Source organism: Ambystoma mexicanum, chromosome 8 (genome assembly GCF_040938575.1).
Source record: "Ambystoma mexicanum isolate Mex_15411 chromosome 8, UKY_AmexF1_1, whole genome shotgun sequence".
NCBI lineage: Eukaryota > Metazoa > Chordata > Amphibia > Caudata > Ambystomatidae > Ambystoma > Ambystoma mexicanum.
The window spans coordinates 1,219,328,148-1,219,346,356 of record NC_090929.1 but is presented as its reverse complement, the minus strand read 5'-3'; the positions used below and the strand labels follow the sequence as shown (position 1 = coordinate 1,219,346,356).

Genomic DNA, 18,209 nt, shown 5'->3' with positions numbered 1-18,209 from the left:
CTGAAGTTGATGAGTGCAGTGATGCAGATTTTTCCCACTGCCAAGGTCGTTTTCTCATGCATTCCACCAAGAGGAGTATGGGACCATGCCGGTGTAATTTGTCCCCAGCCAGCGCTCGGAAGGTGTCTTATAAACAGAAGCATGTGTGAGTTTATATGCACTGATGGGATGTTCTCCACCCACTATGAGATCATGAAGGCACAAAATATGCACTGTTTCCATGCAAATGGCATTTGTTTGACTGTCATTGGCAATACTATTTTCTTTTACACTGCAAGAAAAGTTGACCAGAATTTGGTAAAAATGTAAGGAGGAGAAGCAAACAGTCCTATACGGATAAAAAACAAAAAAGGTTGTTTGCAAGCACGTAAAAAACAAATCCTTTCTAAACACCCTACCCTGTTTGAAATTTCTTAACCCCCCCTCCTGTTCCTAGCACGATAACTCCACAGATTCCACAGTAGTTTCAGGATTACATGTGCCACATCCGGGCCTTTTCAGGATGGCATGCATGGAAATGGGACTTTGGAGGCGAAGGCATTGCTCAATAAGGTTTCTGGTTGTGGTGTGTACGCAAAAACTGTGGCAGAAGGTCTATTTGTACAGAGAAATGCGGAAGGCTATGGTTGAAGTGTGCAAGGTAAGTGGCAGGCATCCTGTTATGCGTGCAATGTGTGTATGATATGGCGTTTATAATGTCTATGTACAAGTGTTTCAAGGCGCATTGAGGCAAGGGAGGGGGAGCAGAGGGGGAGACGGAGACAACGATCCTACTAGGCCACGTGTCACTCAGATCACTCGAGTGCATGGGGAGGGGAAAGTGCAGTACATGGGAAGAATAAATAAATAACAGGTAAAAATACGGGCTGCTGGTGGCAAGTGCAATGATAAGTGCAGACATCAGGTGGTGGTGGGACGGTTAGGGATACAGAAAACTCTCCCCAAGTGCAGGGGTGGCCAGAAAGGCAATTCAGGTGTGCGACTGGTGAGGGGAGGTGGCCCGGGCCCCAGATTAGAGAGTGGCCAAATAACCAGTGCAGAATCAGTTTCAGCCAGGAAGTCAGCAGGGCAGAGGAGGAGAAAAAGCAGAAGCAAAGCGAGAGGTTTTGAGGTGTTTCCGGAACCACAGATGGTTCTTAAGTTCAGGGAGGCTGTTCCAGAGGGAGGCCCCAGCCGAAGAAAGAGATCTATCACCAACTGGTTGTTTGGAGAAGCGACTGAACCTGAGGGAGTTGGAGGCGGATGAGCAAAGAGCTCAAGCAGGGAGATATTATGGAAGTGAGAGTTGAAGGTATTGAGGCCCCATGGCCCAGCCTTGCACATAATGCAGAGGGTTTTGACCTTAATCATCGCAGCTATTGGGAGCCAGTGCAGACATTTCAGTCCCGGAGAGATGCGATCCATGGGCTTGAGGCCAAGGACAAGTCGCGCAGTCTTGTTCTGGATGAGTTGCAGAGGGCGGAGAGTAGAAGCAGGCAGATTTAGAAAGAGGCTGTTGCAATAGTCCAGCCTAGAGAGAACTACAGCTGTGGACACAGTGGGCTTCTGGGAACTTAGTTTAGGCTGGTAAGGTACATTTAGTGGTGCTGGTTTGGTGCGATATTTTTACGATTTATGTAGAAGATGGGTTATTGCGGTAAGAAATTTGTAGCAATGTCGGAAGGAAAGAAGAGTTCCTGTTTGACTGTTACAATGGGTGATATGGGTAAATGAAAACATTGCAAGCATATACCATTGAAGTGCCACGTGATGGGAGAAAAAAGTGTTTTTAAAGTACGTAATCGACGTTCAGTGGCAGATACCGTCCTCACACTTATAACATAGTTGTAAACATACTGAAGAAAAGTTATTCATACCTCTTTGTGGTGATGGGTGGCCATGTAGATGTATCTAGATGCGGAAATCTTGCATAGTTTTACTGAACTTTCTACTGGATGTGCTTTTGAATGACACACTTGCAGTCTGAATGTGAAACGGTACATATGAAGTGTTGTACAGAACTGTCGGGGTTAGATGCTTACGTCTTGGATGGGATTGGATGTGTGTGTGACTATTTACTAGTACCCAATGAGGTAGTGCTGGACAAAAAATTGTGGAAAGGGAAGGCCTGCTGCTGCTTTACTGGGGCGTGGTCCTCACGGTACTTGGGGAAGCGCACGTGCCACATTTTGCGCTTCTCACCATGCTGGCTAATGGAAATTGGATAATCCCCACAGTCCCATTGGGTACTGAGGGTGTGGTTGACAGGAAGGGGCAGTAATCCTGTTTTTCATGACTCTTGGGTAGTGAGGCGGGCTGACTAGGAGAAACTCATTGTGTTGGTTTTGGGTGATGCCTTTGTGATAGATCTGCACAAGTATGCCCAGGAAAGACACTTTGATGGTGATTTCAGTTTGGAAGGAGTGGACGCTTTGTGGTGCGCTGTCCATGTTCGCAGTTTCAGCGATCTATTTGCACTTTGCAGACAAATGCGCAGTTTTGCTACTGTTCATGTAGTCATGCATTATGGGGGCATGCGTTTGGATTACTTGGCTTGTTCACGTTTCTTCCATCAACTGAAGAGGTTTATTAATACAGTGAAGAGGCTTTTTCCCGCTGCCTCAGCCATACCACCAAGACGAGTATGGGACTATCCTCATGTATGTTCCCAGCTAGAGGCTGGAAGGGGTCTCATCAACAGAAGCATGGGTGATTTATTTGTCCGCTCGTGGAATGTTGTTTTGCAACAATGACATCATTAATTCTTGAAATGCAGAGTTTATTCATGCAAATGCCATTTCTTTGTCCAGCATTGGTGATGCTCTTTTGTTTGCCCATCTACAGGAGGGGATGAAAAGTTTACTGTAAGAATGTGAGGATTAGAACAAAACGGGAAACCCTAAAAAAAAATGAAAATAAAGGTGTTTCTCTGGAAGCACCTTAAAAATTAAAGGCTCTTTTCAAAGCCACCACTAAAGACGAAATCCTCTAACCTGGTTGCAATTTTTTCCCCCATGCCCGCACACATGACGAAAGCCTCATTCGTGGCGGACATGGAAATGGGACTGTGGAGGCTAAGGGATTGCACAATAACTTTTCTGGGTGTGGTGTGTACGCAGAGGACTGTTGTACATAATTGATAGTGTTACATGGAGAGCTCTTCAATGTGATTGGTGGATGCGTTTGTGACTATTTAACAGTACCAGTATGCTGGAAAAAAGATTGTGGAAAGGGAAAGGGCTGTTTGTGCATTATTGGGGCGCGGCCCTGGTCTGCCTTGGGGAAGCACACGCGCCACACACTACAGTTTTCAGAATGCTGCCCATGGGAATGGGACAGTGGGGACTATAGGTACTGAGCGTGTGGGTCACAGGAAGGGGCGTTAATACTTTTCTCCATTACTGTGCGTAGTGGGCCCGGCTGACATGGTTGCCATTGCTTGAAAAGGTAATGTAGCTGAGCAGGTTTGGTCCGACATCAATTACAGCTCAAAGCAATGTTGTGGCCCGCTTCTCTGTTCTGAAAAGGTATAGATTGCGGAGCACCTCTGGGGTGTGGACTTTTGTGGGTCTGCGGTGGAGACCTTGCACCCGGAAAACAGGCCTACATCGTTGAAAGAAATACTTACATGTGCAATGGCACACTGGTGGGTTTGTAAGCTCTGTAGATTGCAGAACACTGTACTTTTCTGCTGTCTGAGGGTCTGGATATTCCCAAAATTAGGGCCCACGCGTAGTGTGGGTGCGATCACATGGTGACACTGTGATTGTTCTCGATTGGAACGGCTGTCCGCAGGACATGTTTTGGGTGGAATACTTTGTGCGCATGTGCATAGGTGCATAGGTGTCCTCTGCACACCGTTGGGATCTCTGGACTGATTAATAGTGCGCCACAAGTGTGCTGACCATTTTGGGAAACGCTGGGTGTTTATACGGTATAGCAGGTGGGATGTTTGTGTGCTGCTATCTGTAGGACGTGGGAGGGCGGCTCGACCTAATTAAAGTTCGTCACAAGTTTGTTCGCACATGCTGCACAGGGGCGGTGTCACCAGGAAACGGAGTAAGAGATACGCATGCGTGTACTTGTGCAACAGACAAACGTCTGCTCCCACAACTAATTATAGGTGGTTCACAAGATTTGGGCATGCGGTGTAAAAAAAGAAACTCTATGCTTCTCTTTTATTGTATACTGCACAACCTGTGCAATTATCAGACAAACTTCAGTGTGCTTACTACGTTGTAGTGACGTTCTGGTCTTCGTACTTTCCAGTCCCTACTCTGCCCATTCGTCGTTTGTTACCATGTAAAGTAGCAGTGCGGTAAGATTGTTGATGGCAGACGTCACTTGTCTTTTTGGGGCATTCCGTTATGGTGTACTCCCTTTGCCTTTGTGCTGTTTAAGTACACAGTTTGCAGATCTACCCTATCTTCCCATGCAATTCACGTACATGGTGCTGTTTGTATATGTTCCTTGTGTTTGCTGAATGGTACCACTACGTAAGAGAGCCCCTGCCTTTCTGAGCAGGTTGGATGCCAACGGAAGTCCGCAACCAGACGCATAGTCTGCGACTGCTTTGCGCATTAACATGGTGCCAGCAGGTTCAGTATGTTGTACAGTACATCTATACAAACTAAGGGTATCCTGGTAAAAACCTATGAAATTTTGTGAAAAAACTTTAAAAAAAAAAGGGACATTATGGTTAAGTTGCACTAGTAAAAACATGAAATTCAATGGAAATATGTTCTTATAGGGACGTTATGGTTACAAGTAAAACCGAAACCCCCCAGAAATTTGCCAGTTATGGTAAGCTAAGCATCCATAACTTGCGCTACCACTGTGCACTTCAAGGACTAACACCGATGACATCACTGATGACATAACATGTGTATTTAGTTTTCATGAAAGGCCTCCACAAGGGACTGTCATTGTAATGTTGGCAGAAAACTATCAGAGATCATTGAAAGAACTATCATGACATACACAGTTCATTAACCAATAGATTGTTATAAACACAGTAACATTAGAGTTCTTTCCAGTACATGACCCAACTCATGTAGAAACATACGCATTGTCTGCAACATGCATCATAGAGGTGCAATATTCAAAATCTTCCCATGTTGGATAGTAAAATGATGAATGCTTTAATTTCAGAGTTTTTTTGTACTGTGAAACAGGTAATAAGTAGCTAAGAATTCCTCACTTACTACATATTTGTACTACTGTACACAAAACATAGAGACCAAAACGCATACAAATATGAGCATGTACAGGGAAAGTAAAGTAGGCAAAAAAGTAGCAGTTCTACCAGAAAGTGTTCAGAACCTAACTGATTATCTTCATGCACAGAAATGATTGCTGTGTTTCAGGCTGGCTACTTCCCCTATGTATATGTATCATATGATGTGTCTGAAACCTACAGAAAGTAGTATAAGAACATATGAGAAGGGTAAGGTCTGCAAACGTAGTACCTTTTGTATTCTTACTTCCTGACTGTCAGTGAAGAAAACCACCTGGCCTAGATATGCCGGTGAACAAAAAAGAGGGTGCCAGATATTTGATGTCGTCATTGTGATTGCATCAAGACATGGGTGTTGGTCCTTGCAGTGCACAGTTGCAGCACGAGTTATGGCTATTTGATAGAAAAAAAGGTCACAAATGTGATAAAATGTTTTAGGTCAATTTTGCTAATACCCTTAAAATGGAAGGCTGGGGCTGCGCCATGTGGCTTATGAGTATCCTGAAGGGACTACATCATAACATGGGTGGACGAGTAAGATTAAATGAAGCAGGTACGACAGCCCGAGTTTGGATTAGCAGGGGAGTGAAGCAAGCATGCATCGTGGCTCGCCTGTTGTTCAACCTACATTTGTCTGACCTCCCCCGCCGCTTCTCATCGGTCGGCCACAGCCCCAGAATTGGGGGACAGACAATAACCCCGCCTGCTTTATTTACTCAGACAACCTAATGTGATTTAATCACGCCTATAGTGGTGCGAGGGTGATGTTCGATACTCTGGTCGCATATGCTGCTGAAAATGACCTAATTATCAATACCGAGAAAACAAAGGTCATGTTGATAATCTAGAGGGTCAAGCACTTGAGCTTTACCACTAGTTTGGGGGTCTTGTATTGTGTAGAGAAATACCCTTACTTGGGCCTTAAAATGAGTGCTAACCAAAATTATTCTAACATAAGAGAAAAAGACTGGCAAGGCCCGCCACCTGACTCACTTGGTCGAGGTATTTCTGAACCACGGTAGGTTACTTGTTCGAGGGGCTAATAACCCTCTATGGTCGGAGCTACTGCCCCAAGGTTTTGTATGGTCTGGACGCACTTGCGATGAGTGACCTGAAATGGTTGGACAAACTGAAGGGATGTTTTTGGTGAAGGATTTTAAAGCTCTCCTAGACTTCGGTCGAATAACTTCGGTTGGAGGTGGGCTTGGTTTCCCCTGGGGGCCAAATGCTGGCAAGAAGGGAGCATTACACTTTAAAGCCAATTTCTATCCTAAATGCCAATTGCTTGGCCTGGTCAGGTTGTTTCTCCTTGTGAGAGAGGGTATGCCCAGACGTGGGTCCCTTGCTCGTTGCACCACAGGGAACCAGGCTGCACCTCACTGAGGAGGTCCAACAAGGCTGAAACATGTTTGGGGTTGCTTGGTTTTCTGTGCAGAGGGGACCTGGCCTAGCAGTTCGGGCTGGGCTGCTACCTTTGGTGGCGGAAGCTGCTGACTGATTTGCACATGGCTGGTCCCCTTTTGCAATGGCGCAGACGGGCTAAAAAACGGTGGTGTGGAAGGTTGCCCAGAGCAATTGCCAGTGGTTTAGATTCATTCGAAACCTTCCACCCATCACTTTTGTGGTCAAGTGGTTCAAAACAAGAGCATTCTCGAGGTGAATTTCAGCAATTAAATACTAATCTGTAGGAACACATAAACTGGCACCCACATTTCAAGCAAGGTACCAGGTTTGTTACTCATCTATTTAAGAGCAAACTCATGCAGTGGGACTGGGTAAACAACTATGCGCATCTTTCATCCCTACACACTTATGAATATGTCTCATGTCACCGTTTTTTTTTTCTTTTCAAGAACAGAGGTATTTGAGACAGTGTCCCAATCTGGCAGTGTAGAATCTCATACTTGGATTACGTATAAACCAGCTTCCTCTTTTAGTCCTCAAGGGTGCATTCCTTAGGCTACCCATATCGCACATGGTGTCGCATTTGTAAAGTCCCAGGAAATATTGAAGCTGCTAAGCATCTATTCACTGAATGTAAATCCAACACAAGATATTCTGGGATTATTGCCTTCATTCTGATAGCGTACACATCGTCCTGTACTTGATGCGCATGCTATTGTAAAACTATTGTCAGCATATAACAAACATCCGTAGTAGTCAAATATTAAGTATTTTTACATTTTAATATTTCTGTACTTTCCTAATCTAATTTTGTATTTTAATTGATTTATCAATCTGATATTGTCTTATAAAATACTCCGTCATTCGTTTAATCTTTTATATTGTAACAAGCGTGACAAACATTTGCAATACCCCAGAATTGCATCAAATGGAACCTGCTGTTATGGACACTGAGCCACCACAAGTTGTATTTTAAGTTTTTGCAACTTAATTTTGGAAAGAGTAGTAAATGTAAGTGTAATGCACATTGTAAATAAACACGTTTTTATATAATTGTAGTTTGTAAAGGTTCTTATAGAATCAGATATAAATAAAATATATAAAAAATAAATCCCTACTTTTCATTCTTTCCTACCGCTGATTGGTTCAATACTGAGCCAGATTTAACGCCATATCTTTTTTCCCCTTTTGACAAAGTTCTTTGCCAACTGCACCCTTGTCAATTTCCTGTGGTCCTCCACCTCTGTGCAATGCCTTCACCTGACTTGACCTGCGCAATCACTCCCTCGTCAAAACGATACACATGCTAGGGCCCCTCACTTGACTCTCCCCCTAATGTTCTTGCATCCCAAACCCTCCTCACTCCACCGCGCCCCACCCATACTGTGCCATTCACCGATTTTGATCATTAACACACCACACCCACTGGAACTTTTTACATTATTAAAATAAAGAACATCCCCTCACTCTAGGCTCAAACTTGCCATGTAAAGGCCTCTGTTTTACCCTGGAAACTAGGATGGCATCACTTCCCCATAATCTCTACTCTCCCACGCGCCTCGACTAAACTTGCACTTCTGACACTTATGTGTAAGTGCTGCGGTTGTCATTCATGCTAATTGCGTATTCGTTGTTGTCCACTATTTTATGCAACCCAATTTCCCCCTCTGTCAGCAGGTGTATGTAATTTCCTATATAACAAAGCTCACGATTTCAAAGTGCTCTGTAATCTAACTTCTCGGGCTACCATCTGACCTGAATCTTAATCGTCCAAGTACTGAGTTTTTGCCTCACAGAAGATAAAACTAAAAACTGGATGTTGATTGCGGTGTAATCCCGGATTGTTGTAGCACAAGTGCTAATTAACCAATCTGAATCATCAATGAGAATAAATGCCTGCTGTAGTTAATGGTGTGAAAACTGCAGTAGTTCCAAGATTGATTCTGAAACATTTTACCTAATGGCGCACATCACTCTTATACTGCTTCATGTTTATATATTAGTGAATGTTCTTTTGTCAATTATACATCTGCCTTGCTGGATATTGGAAATGCATTTAATTTCTGATAAAGACTAACGTGTGTGACTTATTTGCATTTGCTAATTTCAAACAGGTATTGCTTCTGGACACCTCAAAACCTCTCACTGCTATACCATTTGGCGAGACTAAGTCGTCAATGGATGTGTCTTTACTAATAGACAATGCAGACCATAAGTCGTGGACCTCCAAAAAGAGAGCAACAATACTTTGGGATTCTCTACTTGAGGATGTGATTGAATCTGAAGATGATAGTGTGGAAACTGAAGAGGAAACTGAAGAGGAAACCGAAGAGGAAACCGAAGACCAGATTGCAGATACCACTCTTACAGACCCCTCCACAGCAGAGTCATTGAAAAAAGAGGAGGGGGGCATGGCTTTAGCTGGAAAGGAATATCAGGTATGATAAGGGTGCTGATCAGTTATATGAATAGTTCACCCAATTTACAAAAACGTCATACACATACGTAAAACTGTAAATGGGGATGCCACTTAGCCTTCTGATTATTATTGCATGCATTCATAGATTAAATCAGACCCATGCATGCCATCAGTTTTACAGTGTTATGCAAACATAACATGCAATTGAGTCCTATGTCTCGTTCTCGTCTTCCTCCATACCTCAGGCAGTTGTCCCCAGGAATGGAACTGGAATGGAGAATGATGCTTTGCCGTGTGGCACATGGCCTGTGGTGTTGGTGCATCCACTGTGGCATATTTCTGATTGTGGCGAAACTCATTGTTCAGGCAGTTTTTACTATGACCCCCATGAGGGGTCAATTTCTCAGAATGTAGATCTGATCTTTAATCTTCTTGCAAATTTGCTTGTTGATCTCTTTGCCTGGAAAGAGAACTAGAAGTATCCTCTATTTCGCTTAAAGAAAGGGCCAAGAAATTGACTCACTTGAAGGTTTGCTCCTTCCTCCTTGGGAGGAGGGGGCAAACCCTTTATGCCTTCCCTCCTGAGCCACTTATCCGCAATTGTTTGCTGATAAATTGAAAGCACTGTTAGCAGATTCTGGTTTCACCGTTGGAAGATTCAATCGCTTTTCTTGGGCGACCTTTAGCTGTCCAGTCACCCATGAAAAACACACCAGAAATCCAGTTAATATTCCTTGCCTATTATGTAGTCCATATCCCTTTTGGTTTTATTGCTAATTAGTCATTTGTGCATTGCTATTGGTCAACACTCAAAGATATTACCCCTCTCCCCACTTCCTTCCTGGCCACTCTGTCAACACCAGCAAGGTCTGGGAAGCAGGCAAAGCAGATGTTACACAGGGACATTGAGCACTGTACCCCCCACCCATTTCTGTGGTCTTGCTGCCAAATGCAGAAAACTCGAGGTGGGGGAAGGGATCATGGTGTAGGGAAGCCAGTCTAATGTCACTACTTCCCCATGCTCCCTGTGTCTGTCCCTTGCCTCTTCCATGCCTTTCTGGTTTAAAGGACAAACTGCAATGTCCAGAGAATTTCAACGGTGCTGCTGCACTCCTTGCTTTCCTTCTCTCTTGATCCAAGGTGCACACATGGTGCTAAGAAACCCAATGGAAGGCTAGAGCCACTCTAATTACCCTACACATCCCTCCTGTAAAAGCTGATGCGAACTCAAATAATTATAGGTTTGTTATACAATGCTTTATGCTAGCCTGCCCTCTTCGAAGTACTGTAATAGTTGCTGTTATTGCCCAATTTAATGGTTTTCAGTTAGATATCCTGCAAAGTGTGAAAGGATGAGGTGTCTTGGCTTGGTTTCGAACCTGTAAAGTACAAGCTTGCCCTGCATCAGAGGCTAGCAATTAACCTGTGAGCCTTCCACTGGACATGATGCTTTGAGACCAAAGCATTTTGTTTAACATCAAGAGGTGGAGTATGAAAATGTCTTGGTCAGACTGTGTTGTGTAAATAAATTCTTTCTAGGATATGTGCTGAAGTACAACTTTTCAACCAGTTGTGTTCAAGTCTTCCTTAGTCTCTTATACAGAAATAATGTTCTTGATTCTAAATACTCGCTGCATGATTTTTTATCTACAGTGGTGGTTAGATGACATTGAAAGAATATTTTTCTTGTTGATGATTAAGACATGCTTTTAATGTGCACTACATTCAGAATATTATCCTAAGCGTTAACTGTCAATATATTTATATTACCCGTTTTATTTTTACCTCTTTAAAACTTTGCTGTTGCTTTATTCAGTAGTACCCAGTAACATCAGTGTGCGCTTCTAAAAGGCAATGGGCACACCCTTTTTGGAAGTTCCCTAGAAATACGAAATCGCCTTTGAAATAGCCCACTTTACGTTGACTAACATCACGTTAGTCTGACCAGTCCATTCAGCCTTTAGTTGTGTGCTTAATACGTTCCTCCCTGCACGAGCGAGAACATTTAAATGGTGCAACCCCAAATCCGCGAAGTTAGGTTCTTGCAATGGCATTGTTGCATGCGTTAAGCAGAGATGGTTTTGTGTCGAGCAGAGAACCATTTATTCCTCAGCTCTCTGTGAAAAAACAATTACAGAGGACAGTGTTACTTTGAGTTTTTTTAATCTTGGGGTGGCAGAGGGCTTCCCTTTCCTCGATGTATATGGCAATACATAACACGTATGGTCTGTTTGTAGTGTTGAAGAGTGAAAGTCATGTACATACTGCTAGGGAGGCTTGGGGCATGCAGTAAGATGACAGTTGCTAAATAGAAAGGGGTGCAGTTGGGATTGTCTGTAATGTTACCTTAAAATTAGTTTATGGGGTAGCTTATTAAGAACCTTTTTCTTCTGTGTGATGTTTTAGTATGATTTACACACGATTCCAGGGGCAGTGCGTCAGCCAAGATGTTAATCGGGCAGAGTAGGGCCAGGTCATTTGCCTATTACTGGCACAATCGGATTCTTCAGTTTTTGATTGTCCACATGTTTTCCTATATGTTAAAAAGGGATTATTTGTAAATGGACAGGTTAATGGCCCAGTTGCTAATGTCAGTGATTGTGCTTTCAACATATTTGACTGATTATCACATGGTTCGTTTTACCACCAGCAAGCCAGATATTCACATGTCGGGTGAAGAGAGAAGGATTAAATTGAGGGTGCTTCTGTTCCATCTAGATGGTGCATACTGTGAGCCCAGCCCATACGTAACTGACCTGCACAACATGCAATTGTAAGCTCGGAACAAACCATCCCTTGTGTGTGTGCGTGTGTGTGTGTGTTGGACAACAGGCCTTGGAGATACAATAATACATACAGCTTGGCCAGGTTCAATTGTTTACAGGCAGGTAGGGGGATGCATACCCATAATTCTTTGCTAGCAAATATAATTTCAAGAATCCCCCTCACACTGTGGTGGAGACTATTTAAGAAGTCCTTATGACGTGTCACAACTAATTCCACACAAAGCATTATTTTTTTAATAGTATATTGGAAATTCACCAAAGGGTATCATGAACCAAAAGAAAATGATAAACATGGCAGTTCATTGTGCCTTTTTCCATAGGGCAAGACGACAGTCATGTGAGTAAATCGGGCATTGCCACATGGATTGTGCTGTGCATTAAATGCTCCAAGTTCATGCATTCACTCTTGGGCTGGAACAAACTCTGGGAACTTCAGCTAACTTGGCTTTTATGGCCAATAGTACCCTAGATGCTGTCTGCATGGCAGCTATATTATCTTCTGGACATAAATTCAACAAACTCTATTGCTTTGGTATACAAACGAGCTGATGTTAAAATGGGCAGTGTGTGCAGTGGAACGACAGAAAACATCAAGGACTGCTTTCATAATGTAAGCATAGCGTCTAAACAGATGCTCAAGCCCCAGACGACAAATATTACTTACTCGTTTAGTCTTTCTGGTGCATGTACCTGTTTAGAATGACACGTGCCGTCCTACCTCCTCCGAGTCCTCGAGTACAGAGAGAAGAAAAAAAAAAATTCAGACGAGATACCAGATGTACTCGTAAAATGCTCTGACTAATGTCATGGAAAATAGGTGGTGGGGATCACTAGGAGGGAGGAGCATCACGAGGAGGAGGATGACACTAGCAAGGAGGGATACATCAGAATTTGTAAAGGTAGAAATGTATGTGATGCGAAGAAAAAGTTCACAAAAATGATCTTGCAATTAATTTTGGGGCAAGGCTTTCTAGTCTTAAAGGGGAAGTCCGCTCAGAAATTTTACTGTTCCAATCGATTAGGCATTTTTTTTAAGCATACTGTAATCGATCTTAAAAAATATCCTTTTCATATTACCTTGGTTTTCCTCACATTTACACATGTGACAGCAACGGGTTGGACGCCGCCATCTTGTGCTAATCTTCTCCGTTGATAAATCGTCTTAAGTTTAAGTTCCCTCGCGGCAAGAAAATAGTCAGCCCCTCAAACTAACATATCTTGTCCAAATTATATGCTCCACCTTTTTTCATGATGTTCGTGGCCAGCATAGCCAAACGTACCGTCATCACCCACGCCATAACTTTACCCAAAGCAGAACCAGGAAGATAAACGCACACCTCCTCTTACAGCGCAACATTTTTCTTTCTTTTCACAAATAGAAGGAAACATTTATTTGGAAGAAAACGATAGACTGCAATGTAACAAGTACTTACATTTTTCACATAACGCTCAAAATAGAAGATTGTCCACGAAAACATTTGTATCTAATAGAAGTTATAGCTAGCGAACATTGCATGCTTCGAAAGTTTCATAGAAGTTCCTCATGAAACACTGATTGCGTTCAGCGATCGATTAATCACAGTGTTTAATTTCTTCTCTGTTCCTTGTGTCCTTATGTTCCATCGCCGATCTTTGTTGAGCACACATAGTGTTCCATTAGTCAGAAGATGAGTGGTTTCACTTTCAAACGCAACGCCTTCACATCAGCTCGTTTTCACATCATAAACGCTGACAGGTTGCTCCTTATTGCTGCTACCCCTAAAGGACAAATTTGTCTCTGGCGATCATCCCACATAATGGTTATCACAGAAGCGCTGTTCATTATTATCGTCCAATGTTGTTTGAAGAATCCATCAGACGGGAGCTGTACATTCTATCACGCACAGAACGGTAGAATATAGCTATGTAATGATGGAATAAAAGAATATATTTCAGTAGCAGTTGTTTTATCGAACATACACATTGAAATGTTAGCTGGCATTATAATTCATCACCAGACGAAACCGAATGACCAACACCACAGGCAATGAACACAGATGTCAAGACAGGGGAATTAGTAACACCACAACATGCAGGGAAGTTCATGGAAGTAGTCAGAATGGGAGGGAGACCAAGGTGCACCATTTTCACCTAGTGGTCCCTACCTGAAACTAAAGACAGATAGGAACAGCTTAGGTTGAGCCACAGACAGAGGGCATTATATTTGAAGTGGGAAGAGTAGTGAGCAAACAGATAACCCCCGGTCCCAGGGACAGGGAACTCCTGGGAACAGGAAAAAGGTTCTACTCTCTTCCCCCCACCAACCCCCCCCCCCCCTTTAGCGGTGCCCATGGATGTGATGGTGGCTGCACACCAGGATATGCCACGGGACAAAGCGTGCAGACATCATTTGCCTGAACACAGGTTGTGGGTGCCGGTGTTGTAGGAGTCATCACCACAATATAGCCCAGCAAACAACCCACAACTCTGTACAGAATATACTCCTACGTCCCCTCCCCTCTCCTTTCCTCCCTGCTGTATGGGAGACTAAACCTTTCTCATTAGAAAAACGTCTTCCCCTTTAATTTTTAGAGGCACACAGCCCTGGGAGCATGCGCTCTTGACTGGGCCTCCCCCCAACCCTGCGCCACTCCCAGTCAACGGAAACAAACCGCTTTCACCAGCGATCCTGGGTTTGGCTTCGGCCTTGTTGTTCCACACGCTCTTCCCTGGATACTGTCTCTTTTTTTCTTTTGTCTTTTAATCCTTAATCAGTAACCGGTTCTCTGGTGCCACGCTCCTCCCCGGCGCATGTCAACACCCTTGGGCTTTAGCAGGTGTCCAGCCTGTGTGGCTCTTCCCCCATGCTCCGTGCCTCTGCTGCCTTGGCCCCAACCGCAGCTGGTAAGGTTGTACCGCGTGCAATGCGCTTACACTGCGTGCTTTGAAGAACAGGTTAGCTTGTTGGAGGGAGCTCTTCGAGCCTTGACATCCAACAGGGTGCTAGGAGCGATGCTACCAGGAGCCAGTACAAAAGCAAGTGGACTAGGTTTTGCCATTGAGCGGAGTCCAGGGATGTCTATCCTCTAACGTGCTCATTGGACATCGTGCTATCCTTCTCTGCACACCTCCCACACTCGGGAGTGCAAATGGACACATGTCGCACATATTTGGCGGCCATCAGAGCCTACCGGAACTCGGAGGAGGTGTTTTCATCCTCCAACCCAGTGGTTAAAAGGCATCTGGCGGGTCTCACCAGGCTCTTCCTGCATATCAAGAAGCCACTTAACTTGGTGTTAGGCGCCTTGGCGCACAAACCCTTCGAGCAATGGCGTCCGCGAACATCAGCGAAATTCAGGCATTAGTAACGTCAGAGCCTTACACTACCTTTCAGAGAGACAAGGTGGTCCTTAGAACACATCCCGCTTTCTTGCCTAAAGTAGTCTCTTTGTTCCATTTGAATGAGAAGATGGTGTTTCCTACCTTCTTGGTGGAACCTAAGGACGATGGTGAGAGGGTTTTGCACTGTCTGGATGTCAGGCGCGCCCTGAAATTCTATCTGGACAGGACTAAGGGCTTCCGCAAATCGGAGGCTCTCTTCTTTGGTGGGGGGTCACGGCCAGGATATCTGGCATCGAAGGCCTCTATAGCAAGGTGGATTGTTTCGCCCATCAAGGAGGCATATGAGGGGCAGCACAAGCCGCTTCCGGCAAACATGCATGCACATGCAGTCAGATCCAAGACCACGTCAGTCGCGTTCCAGAGGCACGTTCCCTGGCAGGTAATCAGCAGGGCGCCCACATGGGCCACTCACTTCGGCCTTCTGCAAACACTACTGTTTGGATGCCAGCTCCAGGTCAGATGCGGCATTTGGACAGGCAGTACTAAGGATTTTGTTTTCTTAAGGGGGGGGGTCACCTCTCCCCCCCCTGGGCTACATTCAGTTTTAATTGACCATACAGTATGGAGGAATGGGGACGGGACGTAGGAGTAATTATAATTTACTCACCGTAGTGACTATCATACTCCTAGTGCATAGTCCCCTTTCCTCCATATGTCCCACCACCCCCCCCCCTAATAAAACTGGTATCATTAGACAATGGTAATATTGTTTATTCGTCAATGGGGACTGAGTGGCGCTTGGGAGTGCATGCTCCCATGGCCGCTCCCCTGTGCGCTTCTAAATTTAAAGGGAAGAAGATTTTTTCTGGTGAAAAAGGTTCCGTCTCCCGTCCCTAGCGAGGGACACCCATACAGTATGTAGGAAAGGGGACTATGGACTAGGAGTACGTTGGTCACTATGGTGAGTAACTCAAAATTGATTGAGCTAGTCACAACAAACTTGCAACACTCGGGCAGCTATAGCGTGCAGTATTTATATCCTTCAACATAACATAACGTACAATGTGCATTCTTTTCGTCAAAAAGTAAATTTGTCCGTCACAAAATCAACAGTCGGAAAATAAGAATGCTTGTATACAAGAACTACTGTTAACCCCTTAACTGCTGAGGGTTTTCCCTCCTAGTGCTGAGCCATTTTTGGGAGATTCGGTATGTCGCATTCAATCCCTTGTGCTTTTTTTATTTTTTATTTTATTATTTTCTTCTTTTTTTTTACAAGAGAAGATATCTCGGCCAAATGTGGCCCCTTTTCTTACCAAATCCTAGTTTCGTTTAAAGGGGTGAGATAAAATAACAAGAAAAGAGCACATTTTGTGTTTTTTCAGAAAATGCCAATAAATCTACAACGTAGCCTATTTTACTTGTAAGAGCTAGGAACAAATGGTTTGCAGTACTGAATTTGACATTTTCCAAGCTTTCAAGAACCGATTAAGTGGAAACAAAACATTTTTTATAGGGTTACTGTCAGTTTTGTGCAAGGTAGGCGATTTCCCCACCCCTTTATTTATTTTTTAATAGGACCTATTAGGCCTTTTTGGAAGGAATGCAAGGAGAGGGAAGGAAAGCTCGATGGGAACCCAGGAAGGCATACATTTCTGAAAAGTAGACAAAAGTGCAGGAAGGGGTGATTTACGCAGGTCGGGCAACGACTATGTACCGAATATTTCTATAATTTGGGAAACAATTGGAAAATTGAGTAAAATAAAAAGTATGTGCTGGACATGTTAGGACTGGTAACGTTAATGGCTTCTGTCGATATTGAGAAAAGCAATGCACTACTACATTCCCCCGACTCATCTAGTTAGGAAATCACACATTTTTGGTATTGTTTCACAAAACAAGCAATATAAAGAGCCAAAAACAGAGCCATGGTATACAGGATTTTTATGCTGACGGACTAAACGGACGTACTTAGCATTTGAAAACTAATGTGGTGAAGAATGGCAAGCATACATTTTTTGAAAGAACACAGGCTGATCTTTTGAAGGGTAGGTGACTTGTGCAGGTTACAAATGTGCAGTGGACCTAAAGCACCGACTAAATGTAAGTCACATTTGGGAAACGAAAGGGCTGTGTAACAAATTGCAGTAGGAAATGTTTGAAAACGAAGAGAAAACAACAAATGTCCTACTTTCCCACGTGCCCACAGGTGTCCCGATGAAGACAATACCTTCCATGTGTCGGGGCACTGACGGGTGTGCAAAGGGAATGGGCAAAACCACTGGGAAAAGCTGTATTGTAGCCCAGCCAGAGCTCCAGGACGGTCGGGGGGTGATGTCCCCATCCTTGGGCCGCTGTCTTGCATGTGGGTCGACGATCCCCAAGCTCTGGCTGGGCTGCATGGTTTATAGTCATAAAATCGAAAACCATAATGTCGAAAGTCATAATATAGAAAAAAATGTCAAACAAAAAAGTAATTATTTTTTATTACATTTTTTATTCGAAATGGGGGGGTTCTCCCCCAACACCCCTTTTTTAATTTTTTTTTGTTTTACCCATTTTTTTAATTCCCGGACCCCCAAAAAAATATATAAATTTAAAAAAATGCAACTTTTTTTTGTTGGCATTATTGTATTCTATATTATGACTTTCGACATTATTAATTCGATATTTTGACTGCACACCGTGCTGCATTATTGCTTTTCCCTTCTAGAAGGGATGTGGACCGTGCTGGAGCTCCCTGGGCATTACCTCTGCACCACCCGTTCCCGCCCACACCACTGACACTTCAGCCACAGTCCCACCAACCACACTAACGATCAGCCCCTAACTATAATATATAACAACAAAAAGGACATTTTGTACTACTTAGATAAGCCAGCAAAACCTTCAGCCTGCCACAACTGTAAACAAAATAAAAAACATTATCTGTGGTTAGTCCAACATAAACAAATCCAAACGATCATGCTCCTATCTCCCCCACCCCTCTTATACAAGCCATCCCTGGTGGTCTAGTGACCCCCACCGACCCAGTAAAAACACATTTGCCCCTTCCTAGTGGAAG

General features: G+C 43.8%; 1 protein-coding gene across 3 annotated transcripts in view; it reads left to right on the top strand.

Moving 5' to 3' along the window:
* Window positions 1–18,209, top strand: part of KIF20B (kinesin family member 20B) — a 2,369,321-nt gene that overhangs the window by 802,097 nt on the left and 1,549,015 nt on the right. For all 3 annotated transcript variants that reach the window (XM_069611316.1, XM_069611317.1, XM_069611318.1), the window contains exon 13: window positions 8,734–9,057. In XM_069611316.1, coding sequence (XP_069467417.1) covers window positions 8,734–9,057 — 324 coding nt within the window. The remainder of the gene's footprint in view (window positions 1–8,733; window positions 9,058–18,209) is intronic.